We start from the raw sequence: 16,459 nt of genomic DNA on the forward strand, positions 1-16,459 counted from the left end.
GTGTAGGAGACAGGATTTGAACTTAGGTCTTTCTGAATCCAATGATAGTACTCTGTCCACCACTGCAACACTGCCTCTATTCAAAAACTCTAGGCCACTGTCATGACATAAAGGAACTGAGTAGAGTTTTTGTGAAGACTAAGAGTATTGTTCATCATGTGTAAGATAACAATAAAATCCACCATATCTATTTGGCCAATTTTTCAAAACTATTTTCCCATCCAACTTCATTTCCCCCTCATATTAGCCCTATCAGGGAGGAAATTTCTAGATGGGGAATTAGAAAAACCTAAGTTTCAAACTGCAGCTGTACCTCATGTTGTCATGCCTATCGGCAAGTCACTAAAAACCTCCAACTCCTTATTTCCTCCTCTATAAAATGAGTATAAGAACACACTTGTGCCACTCACCTCACAGGGCTGTTGTGAACTATAAACTCTATACAAGTAGGAGTTGTTCTCAATTCTGTAAACTGGATTGGGCACTTATGATGCAGAAGAGATTGTAATAATTTCCATGTGGAGTTGAAAAACACTGGATTAAAAATGAGGAGACTAGGACAGACATCCCCAATTCTTTATATGACCTAGGACAAGTCACAATTTATTGGTTTCTCAGTTTCCTCATCTGCTAAATAGGAATAATAATAGCCAATACTAGCTAGTATCTTTGAAGAATTTAAGTTTTCAAGAAATGTAGGTGTTATTTCAACAATTTGTGAGAGCTGTTATTAATTTCATTTTACCTTTACCCTCTTCACAAGCTTGTGAGAATCAATTTAGATAACAACCATGAGCCAACTTTGAAATATATACAGTCCCTTATAAATATATATCTTTGAGCCAAAAAATAAAAGTCATGAATGAGTAATGGGCTTTTAAGAATTCAAGAAAGATTACTCCTCAGTATCTTTATTTACAGGATAAAAACACAAGAAGATAATAAATAACAATAATAAATAAATAACAAAAGTACAGATAACTAATTATTAGAAAGTTTTCTCATTGGTGAGCCACCTGATTTTTGGTCAGTTTCCAGTCTACCATTAAAAAAAAAACCACCTAACAATAAACAACCTCCTTGAGTAGCTTCTGTAAAACATCTATATTATATAAATGAAAAATAGTACCATGAAATTTGGAAGATACTTTAAATATCTTGTCTAACCCCCTCATTTTTATAGATGAAGAAACTGCTGTGGAGGGTAATTAAATAACTCATTCACGATTTTCCAGACAGCAGAGCTGGAATTCAAACCTATGCCTACTAGCTCCACACCCAGTACTATTTCTGCTATGTAACATGTCAACAAAGAGAATGCCAAAAAAAAAAAAGGCCACAGATAATGATGACATGTGAAGTATATAGACGGTTAGTGCAAGAAAGGTAAAAAGAGGAAAACTGGTCCCTGATAAATCTGTCACATATAGAAGACTCAAGCAAGAATGCTAATCTTAGCCCTGATAGGGGTTTCTGCAAACAGTCTTGGAAAAGTCTCAATCTCTCCAGAGAATCTTCAATTGTTTCATTTTTGACATAGGCAAAGTACTTACAGTGGCATTGGGAGGTTTATTTGGCGCTCAAAAGTGTTTTTGAAGATGAACAAGGTAATAGTAAGGATAACAAAAGATTATTTCTGGCCACCTCCACTAGGATGGACAGGAAATGGATCCCAGGATGCTGTGATGGGACTGCCCCATTTCAGCCACCTTTATAAATGAAAAACCAGTTAAAAAGGGGGTGGGGTGGGAGTGGGAAAGGAAAAGACAACAGAGTTGTTGAGGGTGGGAAAACTTACCTCTGATGTCATAATCCCACGACTCAATAGTGAGTGTAGGAGAAGAATAAATAAGCTCCAGAGCCACAAAAGTGCTCAGTACCTTCAAGAAGGAAGATAAAGAGATTCTATATGAGTCTCGAGTTGATTTTAAATAAGTTAAAGCCAAATTAAAATATAGAAGAAGCCTTTAAGGATTTTTTTAAAAGTTCACAATTAGGTGGTCAGCACCAGAAGATGAGATTTTTAAGGTAACAATCATTTCTTGGGTATTTTAAGATACTTTGATGGGGAGAAAAACACCTTCCAAAGGATATGTTCCTTGGGTAGGCATGTCCAATTTTCCTTCTATAGCTTGTAGAAGAGCTAACTCCTAGTTCTGGACTCAATCCTTGAAAACAAGCCAAATACAATAAGTAAGCTTAAGTTAGGAAAAAGACAAGCAATCACTTGATCTAAGATGTATGGATTTTTATTTAGAAAAGTAACCCAATACAATATTTTACTTTGTGGCTCTTAACTATGTTTGTGAAACTTCTCTCCCTCAGAAGCCTACAGTTATGTCAAAGTGTGCTTAAGGCCTAGAAAGTGACAAAAATCAAGGGGTTAATATCAACAGGAAGATCTTCAGAATTGAGAGTTCCAAAACAGAAAAAGAGGGAGGAAGTTTTTCTCAGTTTCGGAACTCAGAATATAAATTCAATGACGCATAGAATGAAAATGGAAATAATTATAAAGTTATAAAGCCTAGTATTAAAATTCATCTTCAGATACAAATGGTGCACAAGGAAAATAATTAGGAAATTGTGCGAAAAAGTACTATCATTGTGATAAAAATAAGCTTTTAAGCAAACAATTTGGAATGGATCCTTTTTAAAAAACTGACCTACTCTTCCAATCCAGTAATAGTTACTTAAAAGAATCTACAAAAATGGAAGGTGGACCCCTAAGGAGTTACAGGGAAGAAAAACCACTTTTTAAAACTAGGTATAAAATAGTGTCAAAATTTTATCAAGCAGTTTTTTCCAAATGGATCAAACCAGGAACCCAGAGGCAGATCAAGTCACATTTCTATTTCAATCTTTCCCAAATATAACAAAGCAATATCAGTATCACCACTCATTTCTAGGCTAGGTGTTCTTCGGTAAAAGTCTCTCTTCATTAATGGAATACTTTTTGAGGCTGAGGAGCAGAATACTGTTCTTTTTAGCTTATGAGACGGCAATATTGGTATCTAAGGTTTCAAATGCACAACACATGAACCATCAAGGCCAAAGGCAGTCTTCCTGCTACTGCAAAAAATGTAAGTCCAGAGGAGATTTGAGTTTTAGAACAAGATGAAGAAGCATTTAAATTTCTGGAAAGAAGAGGATATTTATAGGGGTCTTAAGGAAAAGCAAAATGGGTTGTGCAGCAACATGGGAAGAGGAGTGGACTTGGCACAAAAAAACTTGAAGTCAAGAATCGATTCTTGTCGCTAAAAGTAGCTATGAGATCTCCTTCCTTAGAAGATGGACAAAAAAATTTGTTTCTACTTCCTTAACCATTAAATGAAAGGGAACTGGCCTAGACTCAGGTCTCTTCTAGCTCCTACAGTTATTTGGAACCATAAACAGGCCAGAATGCTGACTTAATTTCTCTACTAAACACATTAACATCATTAGATAAGAGAGTTATCTCTTAAGATAAAAAAGATCCGGATATTCTAGAATGTTAGGGGTGGCTAGGCGGTGCAGTGGATAGAGCAGAGCACCAGCCCCTGGAGTCAAGAGTACCTGAGTTCAAATCCGACCTCAGACACTTAATAATTACCTAGCTGTGTGGCCTTGGGCAAGCCACTTAACCCCACTGCCTTGCAAAAAAAAAAAAGCCTTAGAATGTCAGCCCAAATCCTAAATGATGAAATTTAATTGAGATGAACTCATCCTTGGGTTCCCAAAAAAAAAAAATCCAATTCACAAATAAGATGGGGGGGGTCTAAAAATATGTGGGGGAGAAAGAGGATTGCTAACTCAAATGGAAACAGGAAAGTTTCCATGGCCAAGAATGGTCATGTGTCCTTAAGCAACATCAAGAAAGGCTCCAGGAGGTGATTATGCTCCTGGTCAGAACACATCCAGGACTGCATTCAGTTCTGAGAGCCAGTTTAGAATGTACATTTACAAACAAAACTTTAAGTAAAAAAGCACAACCAAGATGGGGAAAAGGTTTAGAGAGCATGATTCAGGAAGTTCAGGAGAAAGAAGTAGGAATGTTCAGCTCAGAGAACTGAAATATGTAGGGAGAACAAGAGAGCTCTCTTTAAATATCTAAAGAACCATCACCCTGAGGCAGAAGCAAAGGATGGAAATTGAAGATAAGCAAATTTAGGCCTTAATGTAAGAAAATGTAATAAAAAAAAATTTGGTAACCACTAGAGCCTTCCATAGACAAAATGGGCTGCCTCAAGGAGCAATGGGTTCTGCCTAGATCAAGAGCATCAAGCCAAAGATGACCAGCCACTTGTCAGGTATACTGTGGAAGGGATTCCTGTAGTGGTCTGGGCTAAACTTGATAGTCTCTGAATCTCTTCCAACCCCAAAGTTCTGTGATGAGGTTCTTTAACCAAATGCTCTGGTGTTTTAAAAACAAAATCAAAGGATTAAAGAAATTAGGAGCTATCATAAAACTTAGAGATGACATCTAATGCAACCCTCTCACTTTACCCAGATTCAAAGTTGGTAAAAACCTCAGAGGACTTCAAGTCTATTTTATAGTGAAGGAAACTGAGACACAGGTTAAGTGACATGATCACATGGACAAGATCACATACTAATATCTGGAAGGGAACTGAACCCACGGCACACACACACACACACAACCCTGATAAAAATAGATGCAGATCTATAAGAAACAACCTGGAAAAGAGGGGAAAGAGAAGTAGCCAAAGAGAGAATAATTCAAGTTCCACTACCAGTTATGTGACCCATGGCAAGTTATTTCCACCTCTTCCTTCCTATCTATAAATTACAGAGGAGTCTATCTACCCAAGTAGAGAAAGGTCCTGTTATCAAAACAGGCGAAGTTCCCCTTCACTGTTGAAATCATGGGTTTGGTAAACAACAAAACAAATCGATAAAAACAGATGGATCCCAGGATTAGCACTGGAAGAAAGCTTCAAGGTCATCTATCCTAAATCCCTTCATTTTACAGATGAATAAACTGAGGCTCAGAGAGTATGAATAATAAGTATAAGAGCAAGGAATGAAAGACAGGTGCCTACTGATTCCAAACTGGTGATTTATTCTACATGTTTTCTCCTTTAGATTTCTCTCAGGTCTTTAATTGTAAATTGACAAAAAAATCTGACTTCTTTAAAAAAAAATCTGAGCTTGAAGCAAACTTCTAGCACTCCCTCTAAATTGACCATGAGCTATACCTGAATCAAGAGACAGTTTATTTACAATTGCTAGAAAGACCAATGGCAAAAGCCACTCAAAAGACCATTTTACCACCAAATGGATTTTTAAGCAAGAAAGACCCTACAAATTTTGACTCCAAGTGTGTCAAATGATATCCACCTTTCTTAAAGACTAAATCAAATAGGCTTGTAGGAAGCTTTCAAAGTTAAAGCTGCACACTAGTTTGATACTGTAAGCATTGAAACCTCCACTGGCAAATTTATAATAGAAAATAAGGTTTCCAAACCTTGTAAAAACATGAAATTGTCGACAATCTGCTTGGAACCTCTTTTAATGCAGCAAGTGAGTTCTGAGTTCCTACAACACTAATCTGAACCTTGCACCACCCAGTCACTGGCTCCATGAAAGGTAGAAAGATAAATTAACTGGGAAGTCTGCCCTCTGTTGGTTAGGACAGTGGCCAGCGTCAGAAGAAAAGTTTTCTGGTGAATGAAATAATAACAGTGGAGAACCAAAAGGGCAACAGTAAATGGTGGCTGGGGAGACCAAATCTTACATATGAAATACTTATGTTAAGCAGAAATTGTGATGCCTTTTACTGATATTCAAGAAGCTCTGAGTATTATTTACAATAGCACTTCTTTTTTGTGTGTCTTGTGGAACCCCTGGACAGTCTGGCCAAATCTATGGATTTCTCTGAAAGAATGCTTTTAAAATGTATAGAATTTCAAAGGACACCAATCACACTGAAATTTATTGAACAATTAAAAAAACCAAGTTCATAGGCTGCCTCAGTTTACCATTCAGAATCAATTCAGAACTGGAAGCATTAGGACTCTGCTATAAAACTCTCATTAGAAACCAGTATTGACCTAGAAGAGACTCACTGAAACTTTTAATCCTACTACTCCATAATCCACTCAAAAATATAAAGAATAAGTGGAAGATCTCATTTGACAGCTTCTAGAAGAAATATATAAATTCATTTTCATGTACCATTTCAAGAGGTGCCAGAACATATATGAAGGAAATAACAGATATAATCAAGTATTTCTGGGAAAGTTTCAAAAATTGATGACCTGAGACTCATTAGCTTTCCTAAGAACTTTATCTTCAACTATATAAGAGAATTCACAGTCAAAAGGGCCACCAGCAACTTAGTAACAAGACAATGGACCTTGAACAAAATGCATGTAGAATTTGAAACAACAGATCACATGGAAGCATCCTGACTCTTCCTACAAATGGAAGACAAATGAAAGTCATGCCATTTGTATATAGCAGATAATCAAATTCCATAGTTATTCACTTTGTTTACTCTGGAACATTTGATTCTCAATTCAAATCACCTGTTAAATTTTTCATCTATTTCTTAATAACAAAGGGATCTGCTCTTTTATTCAAGAGTTATAGCTATCAACTTAAACTGAATATATATATATATATATATATATATATACATATATATATATACACTCTTAAATGATCAAGAGAAATTTTTTTCTTTTTTATGGTTTTAGTTGAAATGGTCTTGCTTAGTCATCACATGAGGACATATTATATTCTAGGACTCTGCTTTAATTATGATCTTAGATATGCTTTTAAAAAATAATACAGGAACATCTGCTACCTAAGAAAACACTCCCCCCAATACACACACACACACACACACACACACACACACACACAGGTGTATAGACATCCCAGGTGTCTTCAGTCACCTCACATATTCCTGTAAGGTCTCTGGCTATAAAAACAAATGTTTAAGACACGCTGAGGAGGACTTTAGTAAATTTTTAACTCACTGAAAATTCTACAATTTCTTTTCCAATTAATAGACTTCCTGAGCAAAACAAATACCATTTAGAATTAACACTATGAAGAAGAACAAAAATAGCTGTTGTATATGAATCGTACTGAGGGTCCAGGATTTTAAATGATCCACGCTGAAACTGCCATGAACCTGTAGATTTTCTCTGAGCCCTGAAAGACCTTTAAGCTACAGTTGCTTGGAATGGGGGGAAGAGGGAATGGATTATAAGGACAAAAGACACAAGATTTGGGAGCAAATGCCCCACCAAGGAGTTTTTTCCCGTCCCAAGAGTTCAAGAAAAACTTTCTTTGTCATGTTAAAATTCTTTTCCTAATTAAATTCAAACAAATAAAGTGTCTACAGTGAGCAAAGCACAGTAACAGTAGCCCCTATGGAGCCTGGCTTAGGTCCAGGGTGCTTGATTTTTGCAACAGCTTTTCCCTCAGTACCCAAGTGGAACAGAAAAAGAAAATGGACTAGAAAACCCCCCCACCATTCCAGAGAACTGTGGAGGGGCTGAGGAGCCTCAGCCCCTCTGAACTAGGCCAGGAAAGACTAAAGGCACTGCCTGCCAAACACCATCTTCCCCCCCCCCCACTTGAAAAACTTATCCTCAAGAGTTCTGAGAAATCAAAAGTCCTAGAAGACCATCCAGAAATGCCCTTTCAAAAAAACTTTCCTTCCCCCCCCCTCAGTTAGGAGGCTCCCCTGTGTCTGTGTGTAAAGGGATATACTGGGAGGGCCCTGTTGTGGGGGATAAAGGGGGGAATGGATGCAAGGAGATATTCCCCTTTCAGGAAATAGGTCTATGTGTGGAGGCCTACTCTGTGAGAAAAGGAGTATCTTATGGAAGCATTTTCCCTGGAAAGAGAAATCTATGGGGAAGATAATCTTGAAAAAAGGGGAGTATCTAGAGAATTCTCTTTCAGAAGCCTCCTGAAAAATGGGGTCTTGCCTCTATGAGAAAAGGAGTGCTTTATGTATTTGGGTTGTCCTAAATGTAGAGATATCTTGAATAAATAAGTATCTGGAAGGCTATGTGAAAGGGGGTGGCCCTGGATGGAGGCCTCCTAGGAAGAAGGGGTATTACCCTGGTGGCAGCTTTTCTAAGAAAATGGGAATGAATGTGTGGGGAGCTATGAGAAAGGAAGTGACTTTACGTAGGGGGCCTCCTGTGAGAACCAGGAGTAAAATATTCTGAGGATCTAGGGAGTTTGGAAGAGGTTCTGATTATAACAAGGGATATCTGAGTACGGGCTTTGTTTGTGGAAGGGGGGTGTTCTGGTAAGCTGCCTTCTAGGAGAATCTCCTGTTATAGTGATGTTTATATATAAAGGGTGTCTGTCTTGAAGCAGACCTTTAAGGAAGAAGCTTCAAAGTTTGGGGGTTGTTTTATGGAAGTCCTCTCCTATGAGGAAGGGGATGGTCAAGTATTAGGAAAGCTTTGTGTAGGAGACCTAACTTTGAGAAAGAGGCTATCTGTGTAGAGGGAGGTTGTATCATGGAGACATCCCTGGTGCATAAGGGAAGATCAGGTGAAGGAGTTATCTTATGGAGAATTTCTTGTGGAGAAAAAGGATGGGGGTGGGGTGTCATCTTAAAGAGAAACCTCCTGTGAGAGATGGGTGCCTATATGTAGAGAAGGTTGTCTTATGGTCCCTCCTCTTTAAGAAAAGGGACATTCAGGTGTGTAGAGGTTGTCTTCTGTGCTTTCCTTGTGAGGAAGGAAACATCCAAGTATGTGTGTAGATTATCTCGTGGAGGGGCCTCTCATGTAAGGAATGGCAAGTGTGTAAAGCTATCTGATTGGGGGGGCGTTCTGTGAAAAAGTAGGCATCTGTGTATGGGAGTGTTTTTAGGGGGCACCTCCAGGGAAGAAAGGGATGACTATGTATGTATGGGGCAGCATGTGGGGTGGTGAAAGGGCTACATTTGCAAGGTTGTTTTGAGGTGATTTTTTTATGATGGGGAATATGTGTATGAAGGGTTTGGGAGGAAAGGGATGTCTTTGGGGACTATCTTCTGTGAGGATGGAAGTATCTCTATGTAGGCAGTTGTCTCTCTATGGGCAGTATCACGGGTGAGGGCTGATGTGACCATATCTTGAGGGCATCTTGGGGGGGGAGGTCTCTTGTGAGGAAGGTGGTTGGGGTGTCTTTATGTTATGTCTGCCTCTTTAAAGAGAGCCACCTTATAAGGGTAAGGGTGGTCTGTGGTGGAGTAGCTGGAAGAATTCTCCTGTGAAGGGGGGAGGGCTCTCCCAGGAGTCCTGAGATGTGTTGTGTCTGTGTCTGTGTGGTGTCCCTGAGTAGGCCTTGGTCTGTGAGTCTCTCCAGTCCAAGTATTGAGGGAATTGGAGGGGGTTGGTCTGTGAATGACTTTCTAGATCATGTATCTCTGGGGGTATGGTCTGTGAGTAAACCCTGTGTGTCTCTGGAGGGAAGGGATCTGTGAATAGATTTCTCTCATCCTGGTGTGTGTCTGAGAGTGTGAGTGGGTTCTGATCAGTGTGGAGTGTCTGTGAGTGAGTGCAGGCCTCTGGGGGGACAGGGTATCTCCCACAGTTATATGTGTGTTTGGGGTAGAGATGTTTGTGAGTGGGTACAAGTCTGTGTGTGTCTGGGTGGAGAGTATCTTTTGTGGGCACCAAATCTTGTGTATGTGGGGGGGGTAACCCTCACCCATGTGTGCATATACATATGGACTCTTGTGTGTTATGTCTGAGGGATGGGGGTGGGTCTGAATGATTCCATGTCCATGTGAAGGAATCTACCTGGCCCATGTGTGTATGTCTGGGGGTCAGGGCACCTGTGAGTGGGTTCAGGTGCATGTGGGGAGGTCTCCCTGGCCCATGTGTGCATGTCTGAGAGTTAGGGCACCTGTGAGAGGGTTCAGGTGCATGTGGGGAGGCCTCCCTAGCCCATGTGTGTATGTCTGGGGGTCGGGGCACCTGTGAGTGGGTTCAGGTGCATGTGGGGAGGCCTCCCTGGCCCATGTGTGTATGTCTGAGAGTCAGGGAACCTGTGAGTGGGTTCAGGTGCATGTGGGGAGGCCTCCCTGGCCCATGTGTGCATGTCTGGGGGTCGGGGCACCTGTGAGTGGGTTCAGGTGCATGTGGGGGGGGCCTCCCTGGCCCATGTGTGCATGTCTGGGGGTCGGGGCACCTGTAAGTGGGTTCAGCTGCATGTGGGGGGGCCTCCCCGGCCCATGTGTGCATGTCTGGGGGTCAGGGCACCTGTGAGTGGGTTCAGGTGCATGTGGGGGGCCTCCCTGGCCCATGTGTGTATGTCTGGGGTCGGGGCGCCTGTGAGTGGGCCCAGGCCTGTGCGTGGGGGGGGCCTCCCCAGCCCATGTGTGTATGTCTGAGAGGCAGGACACCTGTGAGTGGGTTCAGGTGCATGTGGGGGGCCTCCCCGGCCCATGTGTGCATGTTTGGGGGTCAGGGCGCCTGTGAGTGGGTTCAGGTGCATGTGGGGGGCCTCCCTGGCCCATGTGTGTATGTCTGGGGTCGGGGCGCCTGTGAGTGGGCCCAGGCCTGTGCGTGTGGGGGGGCCTCCCCGGCCCATGTGTGTATGTCTGAGAGGCAGGACACCTGTGAGTGGGTTCAGGTGCATGTGGGGGGCCTCCCCGGCCCATGTGTGCATGTCTGGGGGTTGGGGCACCTGTGAGTGGGTTCAGGTGCGTGTGGGGAGGTCTTCCTGGCCCATGTGTGTATGTCTGGGGGTCGGGGCGCCTGTGAGTGGGTTCAGGTGCATGTGGGGGGCCTCCCTGGCCCATGTGTGCGTGTCTGGGGGTCGGGGCACCTGTGAGTGAGTTCAGGTGCATGTGGGGAGGTCTTCCTGGCCCATGTGTGTATGTCTGAGAGGCAGGACACCTGTGAGTGAGTTCAGGTGCATGTGGGGGGCCTCCCCGGCCCATGTGTGCATGTCTGGGGGTCGGGGCGCCTGTGAGTGGGTTCAGGTGCATGTGGGGAGGTCTTCCTGGCCCATGTGTGCATGTCTGGGGGTCGGGGCACCTGTGAGTGAGTTCAGGTGCATGTGGGGAGGTCTTCCTGGCCCATGTGTGTATGTCTGAGAGGCAGGACACCTGTGAGTGGGTTCAGGTGCATGTGGGGGGCCTCCCCGGCCCATGTGTGCGTGTCTGGGGGTCGGGGCGCCTGTGAGTGGGTTCAGGTGTATGTGGGGGCCTCCCCGGACCATGTGTGCGTGTCTGGGGTCGGGGCGCCTGTGAGTGGGCCCAGGCCTGTGCGTGTGGAGGGTCCGTTCACTCGCGGCTCCGGCCCGCGGGAGGGTCTCCCTCCTCCGTGTGTGCACGCCCGGGGGCCGTGGGCGCCGCCGCGTGTCGGGGGCAGCGCCCGGGGTGGGGGTCCGGCGGCGCGGCCCTCCCGGCGCCCCCTCCGCGGCGGCCCCGCCCCGCCTCCGCAGGGCAGGCCGGGCAGGCCGGGCAGGCCGGGCGGCGGGCGCGCGGCCTAGTGGGGCCGGGCTTACATAACGGGGCCGGGGCGGGCCGGGGCCTCACCTGCCGTAGATGCCCTCGGTGATCCGGTTCCGCTTCAGGGGGCGGCGGAGCTTGCTGCAGTCCGCGTTCCGCCGCTTCATCCTCCTCCCGCTGGGGGGCCGGGAGCCCGCGCCGCCGCCGCCGCCGCCTCCGCCGCCCGAGCCGAGCCCGAGCCGCCTGTCCGGGCGCCCGCCCGCCCGCCCGCCCGCGCCGCCGCCGCCGCCGCCGCCGCCGCCGCCGCCGCCGCCGCCGCGCCGGGCCTGGACTCTACCCTGGGGCCGGTCACCGCGGAGCCAGCCCCCGGGGGGAGGGGGTGGGGACGGGGCTGGGGGGCGGGGGCCGGGGAGGGGGGGGCCGCGGAGCCTCCTCCGCCTTCGGAAACAAAGAAATGACAATTCCGGGGCCCGCCCGCCCCACGGCCAGCCGCCCTCCGGCCCCGCCTCCCCCGCGCCGACCGACGGCGAGGTCGGCCAATCGGAGCTTCGGCCACCGCCGCCGGGACCAATCCTAGAGCCTGCTGGGATCCGGTCGGGCCTAGAGCCCGCCTTCCTGACGGACAGAAGAGCGCGCCAATCACCATGGGGCCTGTAGCGGCGCCTAAGCCAATCAGAGAGCGTTTAAATAGGGGCTTATAAATAGGCCCTATAAATATAACATCTTCTATGATGCTTTGTGGTGACGATCTGTTCCACTATAGTATATTAAATTATTATATTACACTATATCGCCATGTTATATCTGTCATGCGGCATATCGCGTTGAGAAGTTTCTGCAATCCGACATCTGGCACGGAGCAGCACGTGACCGGGGCCCCGGGCCGCGGCACGCGGTGGGCTCCCCGCGGCCGCCGCCGCGCCTCATTATATAAGGGGCTCGCCCTCCGGGCCTCCTTCCGGCCCCCCGTCCGCCCCCCGCGGGGGACACCCGGGCCGCAGCCCCCGGAGCGCCGGGCACGAATGACAAAGCAAAGCCGCCCCGCCCCCGCCGCCCGCCACAGGGTGACAGCCCCTAGGCCAATGGGAGGCGGGGGCGGGGCCGCCGGGCGCCCCGGCTCGAGCCAGCGTCCTCCGGCCGGGCGGGGGCGGGACTTGCGCGGGGGGGCGGGGCATCCACGTCTACAGGGCGGGCTCGGGGCGCGGGGGGAGGGGAGCGGGCGGGACCCGCGGCGCGTGCGCGTGCGGCGTGTGCGCGTGCGCCGGGGCACTGCGGCCCCGAGTGCCGGCCCCGACGGGGGAGCGAGGCCCGGCCGAGAGGGCCTCGCCCCCACTCTGGGCCCGCAGGCCTCGTGACCCCGGCCCGGCCCCCCAAGCCCCCCGGGCTTTGCCCCTGTGACCTGCACGAGCCCTCCCGCTCCGCCGGGCCTGGAGCCACGGCCCCCGGGTCCGGGTCGGGGCGCTGCCGGGCGCCCCAACGCGGCTCCGCTGGCCCAGGGGCCGCCTCCTCCCGGCCCCCTTGTGTTAGAGCTGGAGAGCGGGGTGGACTGGCCAAAACCCTTCCCCGCCCCCCACTTCTAGGGCCTTCCCCGCGCCCCCACTTCTAGTGCCTTCCCCGCCCCCCACTTCTAGGGCCTTCCCCGCCCCCCACTTCTAGTGCCTTCCCCGCCCCCCACTTCTAGTGCCTTCCCCCGCCCCCCACTTCTAGGGCCTTCCCTGCCCCCACTTCTAGGGCCTTCCCCGCCCCCCACTTGTAGTGCCTTACCCGCGCCCCCCACTTCTAGTGCCTTCCCCCGCCCCCCACTTCTAGGGCCTTCCCTGCCCCCACTTCTAGGGCCTTCCCCGCCCCCCACTTCTAGGGCCCCCCCCCCCACTTCTAGTGCCTTCCCCCGCCCCCCCACTTGTAGTGCCTTACCCGCCCCCCCACTTCTAGTGCCTTCCCCCGCCCCCCCACTTCTAGTGCCTTACCCGCCCCCCCACTTCTAGTGCCTTCCCTGCCCCCACTTCTAGGGCCTTCCCCGCCCCCCACTTCTAGGGCCTTCGCCCCCACTTGTGCTTCCCCGCCCCCCCACTTGTGCGTTCCCCCCGCCCCCAGCTTCCAGTGCCTTACCCGCCCCCCATTTCTAGGGCCCTCCCTGCCCCCCACTTCTAGTGCTTCCCCGCCCCCCACTTCTAGTGCCTCCCTACTCCCCCCAAAACCCAGAATTGACTTCCTTCAACATTTCCCTTGGGAAGGCGGGGTGGGCCGATCCTAGACCCTCAGAGTTAGAGGGCCCGGGGATGACCTTGGGACAATCTTTGTAAAAAGAGAAAGGGCCGGATGGCTCCTGCGGAAGGTGGGTTATATGTACATATTGATCGTTCCCTGCCCCTCCCCAAGTAAAACCTTTGTTTTTTATCTAGGTATCTTTGTTATCTTTGGTGAGTAGCCCGGAGCCTGATAGTCTCCCGACTTCCGGCCCTACTCTCTGAACCCCACACTAATAATCCTGCTCTTTGGAAAATCCCTTCCTCTCCCTAAACTTCCCCTATCACCTGGGGTTAACATTTTTAAAAAAAGGTGGTTGACCTCCAGGTGGTCTCCAAGAGCCCTCCCAGCTCTGGGTTCCCTAGTGCTAGCACGCATCTGCATCTCCAAATACAAGTTGGCGATGTTCCCTCAAGTTCTGCAACTCGACGTGTCCTTTGGGTGATGGGAGAGGGTGATGAGGCCTGGGCATGGTCCTAGATCTAGGGGCTCCAGAATCTGGGGCTCCAGGCTGTGGCTCAGGGGTCTAAATCACACTCAGGCTTGGCCCTACTAGCTGAATTGGCCAGGTCCCATAAAACCTGCAGGAATACTGAAGGTGGGGCAGGGTTTGGTAATCCCACTTTGGGGCTAGGGGAAGCCAGCTCCTGCTTCCCTTAGTCACCAGCCTAACCTTCCTCCTTCGGGCTACTCTGACATCACCAATCCAGTCAGGCACCCAGAAAAGAGCGTTTTCATATATGTTAGAAATGTAAGGGACTTGAAAGAGCACCTAATCCAGCTCTCTAAATTTTACAGAAGAGATAACTGGCATTATATAGAAGAGAAAATGACTTGTCCAAGATCACACAGCTAGCCCCTGGCCAAATGGGAACCGGAATCCAAATCTTCCTATTCCAAATCCTACTGGGGAAGCTGAATGCCTCGGCCAGTGACTGATCTTCCTTAGCCTCCTTCCTTCTTAGTTCTAGTCACTGCTCTGCAGTTTCACCCCAGCAGTCTCCTTCCACAATGCCCTCTGCCCAAAACACTGCTTCCAATTCAGGGACCCTCTAGATTTGCTTTCTCTTCAACAAGATCTTTCCTAAAATATGAGCCCCAGAATTCAATGTGAATCTCCAGCTGTGTGATATGACCAGAACCAAACATAGAAACAGTCTGATACTCTTTAATTCTGTATTTCTGATCAAAAATGGTTTTATCAGCCTCTAATTGAAGTTTGTAAGTTTGAATGTTTGCCTGTACTCTCCTCAAGGTCTCCAGTTATAAATCCGATAGCCTAGTCCCCCTCTAACTTCATCTGAAAGCTTGGACTTTCACAGTTGTATAAACAGAGTAAAGATCATCCCTAGAAGGCAGGAAACTGGTCTGGATATCTCTATCAGACTGAATAAATTCTTATACTTAGAACATTTTGGAAATGGAGAAATCCCATTGTTTTATATATCTGATAACAAAATATCAAGTCAGAAGAGGAGATAGTAGTCCTGTTGCTAATTGGATCTTTGTCAATTCTGACATGTAACATTCTTATGGATGGATTAGAGAAACAAAGTAATCAATGGCACCTTTGTGTACTAATGTGTAACCTGATTGGTTGGCTGCCAAATTTTTACGATCCTTTGTGAAATTTCTGTAAATATTGTTTCCTCATTAAACTCCTGGTTGGTATTTTCAATGATACCATCAACCCATGGTTTCGGTAAGATCTTAGAAAATAAAACTTGATGGATAAAAATTTTTTATTATTTCATTTTTAGTCTAAAAAAATTATAGTTAACAGAACCTATCATTTCTTTCCTCCCCTCTCTTTCCTCCTTCCCCCTCACAAAATCTCTAACAGCCCTTCCAGCTCTGACTTCATGCAACCAATCTACTTTCACACAGTTTTCTAGCAGCCAGGTTACACCTCTGTTGACTCAATAGGGCTGACAGATTCATTCAGTTTAATTCAGCAAGCATTGATTAAGGATCTCTGTGGCAAGACTTTGCTACCCTGTGGAGATACAAATGCAAGAATGAAAATCCTGCCCTCAAGGAGCTGGCCCTCTCTTGGGTAGTTACACAATTCAGCAAACACAATGTATACACAAAATTTGTTCACAAATAAGAAATACAAAATATATGCCAAGCAAATCCAAAATAATGGGGAAAGGAGAACTTCCTTTAGAGAAGTGGTACATTAAAGGAAGCTGGAGAGAATCTAAGAAGTAGAAGTGAGGGGGAAAACCATGACAGGTGTGGCAGACATCCTCTGCAAATACATGGAGGCAGAAGATGGAAGGTGATCTCTCTCCCTGGAATGGTGATTGTACAAGTGGGAATTGAGTCAGGAAAGTGAGCCAGAGTCAGTCACAATACTAAGATCATTAGAACATAGTTTGGAAGAAGCTGAAAGAAGCAGCAAGCTTAAGGGATTGACAGTTTATTCTGCTAATAGGGAATTATTGTGGATTCTTGAGCAATTAAGTGACATGGTCAGAACTATGCTTTAGGAAGATTATTAGGGTATCTTCTGTGGAGGATGGATACCATTTTGGAAACTGTTAGAATGGTCCAGGTGTGGAATGATGAGTTTTGGAACTATATGAACTTTCAACTCTCCAGCTTCTAGTCCCATCATAAATTTTGATTAGCAAAAAAAGAAGAGGAGGATCAGTATGACCTGCTTTGGGGAAGTAGATATACCTGACTGTCCTTTGCATAAGAAAATCCATTGTTGATTCTATGGGAAGTACTGAAATCCAACTTAAATCTTTACTATTACAAATTAAGCTCTGGTCATTCAAC

General features: G+C 47.0%; 1 protein-coding gene across 2 annotated transcripts in view; it reads right to left on the reverse strand.

Moving 5' to 3' along the window:
- Positions 1-11,639, reverse strand: part of MACO1 (macoilin 1) — an 86,406-nt gene extending 74,767 nt beyond the window's left edge. Inside the window, exon 1 of one of the 2 annotated variants that reach the window (XM_074218085.1) lies at positions 11,510-11,639. In XM_074218085.1, the coding sequence (XP_074074186.1) occupies positions 11,510-11,589 (80 nt within the window). In that variant the 5' untranslated portion in view covers positions 11,590-11,639. Of the gene's footprint in view, positions 1-1,553; positions 6,443-11,509 lie in introns of those variants that run through there. The other variant, XM_074218087.1, reaches the window with a different exon arrangement.
- Positions 11,640-16,459: the final 4,820 nt, after the last annotated feature.

The sequence above is a fragment of the Macrotis lagotis genome, chromosome 1, assembly GCF_037893015.1.
Source record: "Macrotis lagotis isolate mMagLag1 chromosome 1, bilby.v1.9.chrom.fasta, whole genome shotgun sequence".
In the NCBI taxonomy this organism is placed as follows: Eukaryota; Metazoa; Chordata; class Mammalia; order Peramelemorphia; family Peramelidae; genus Macrotis; species Macrotis lagotis.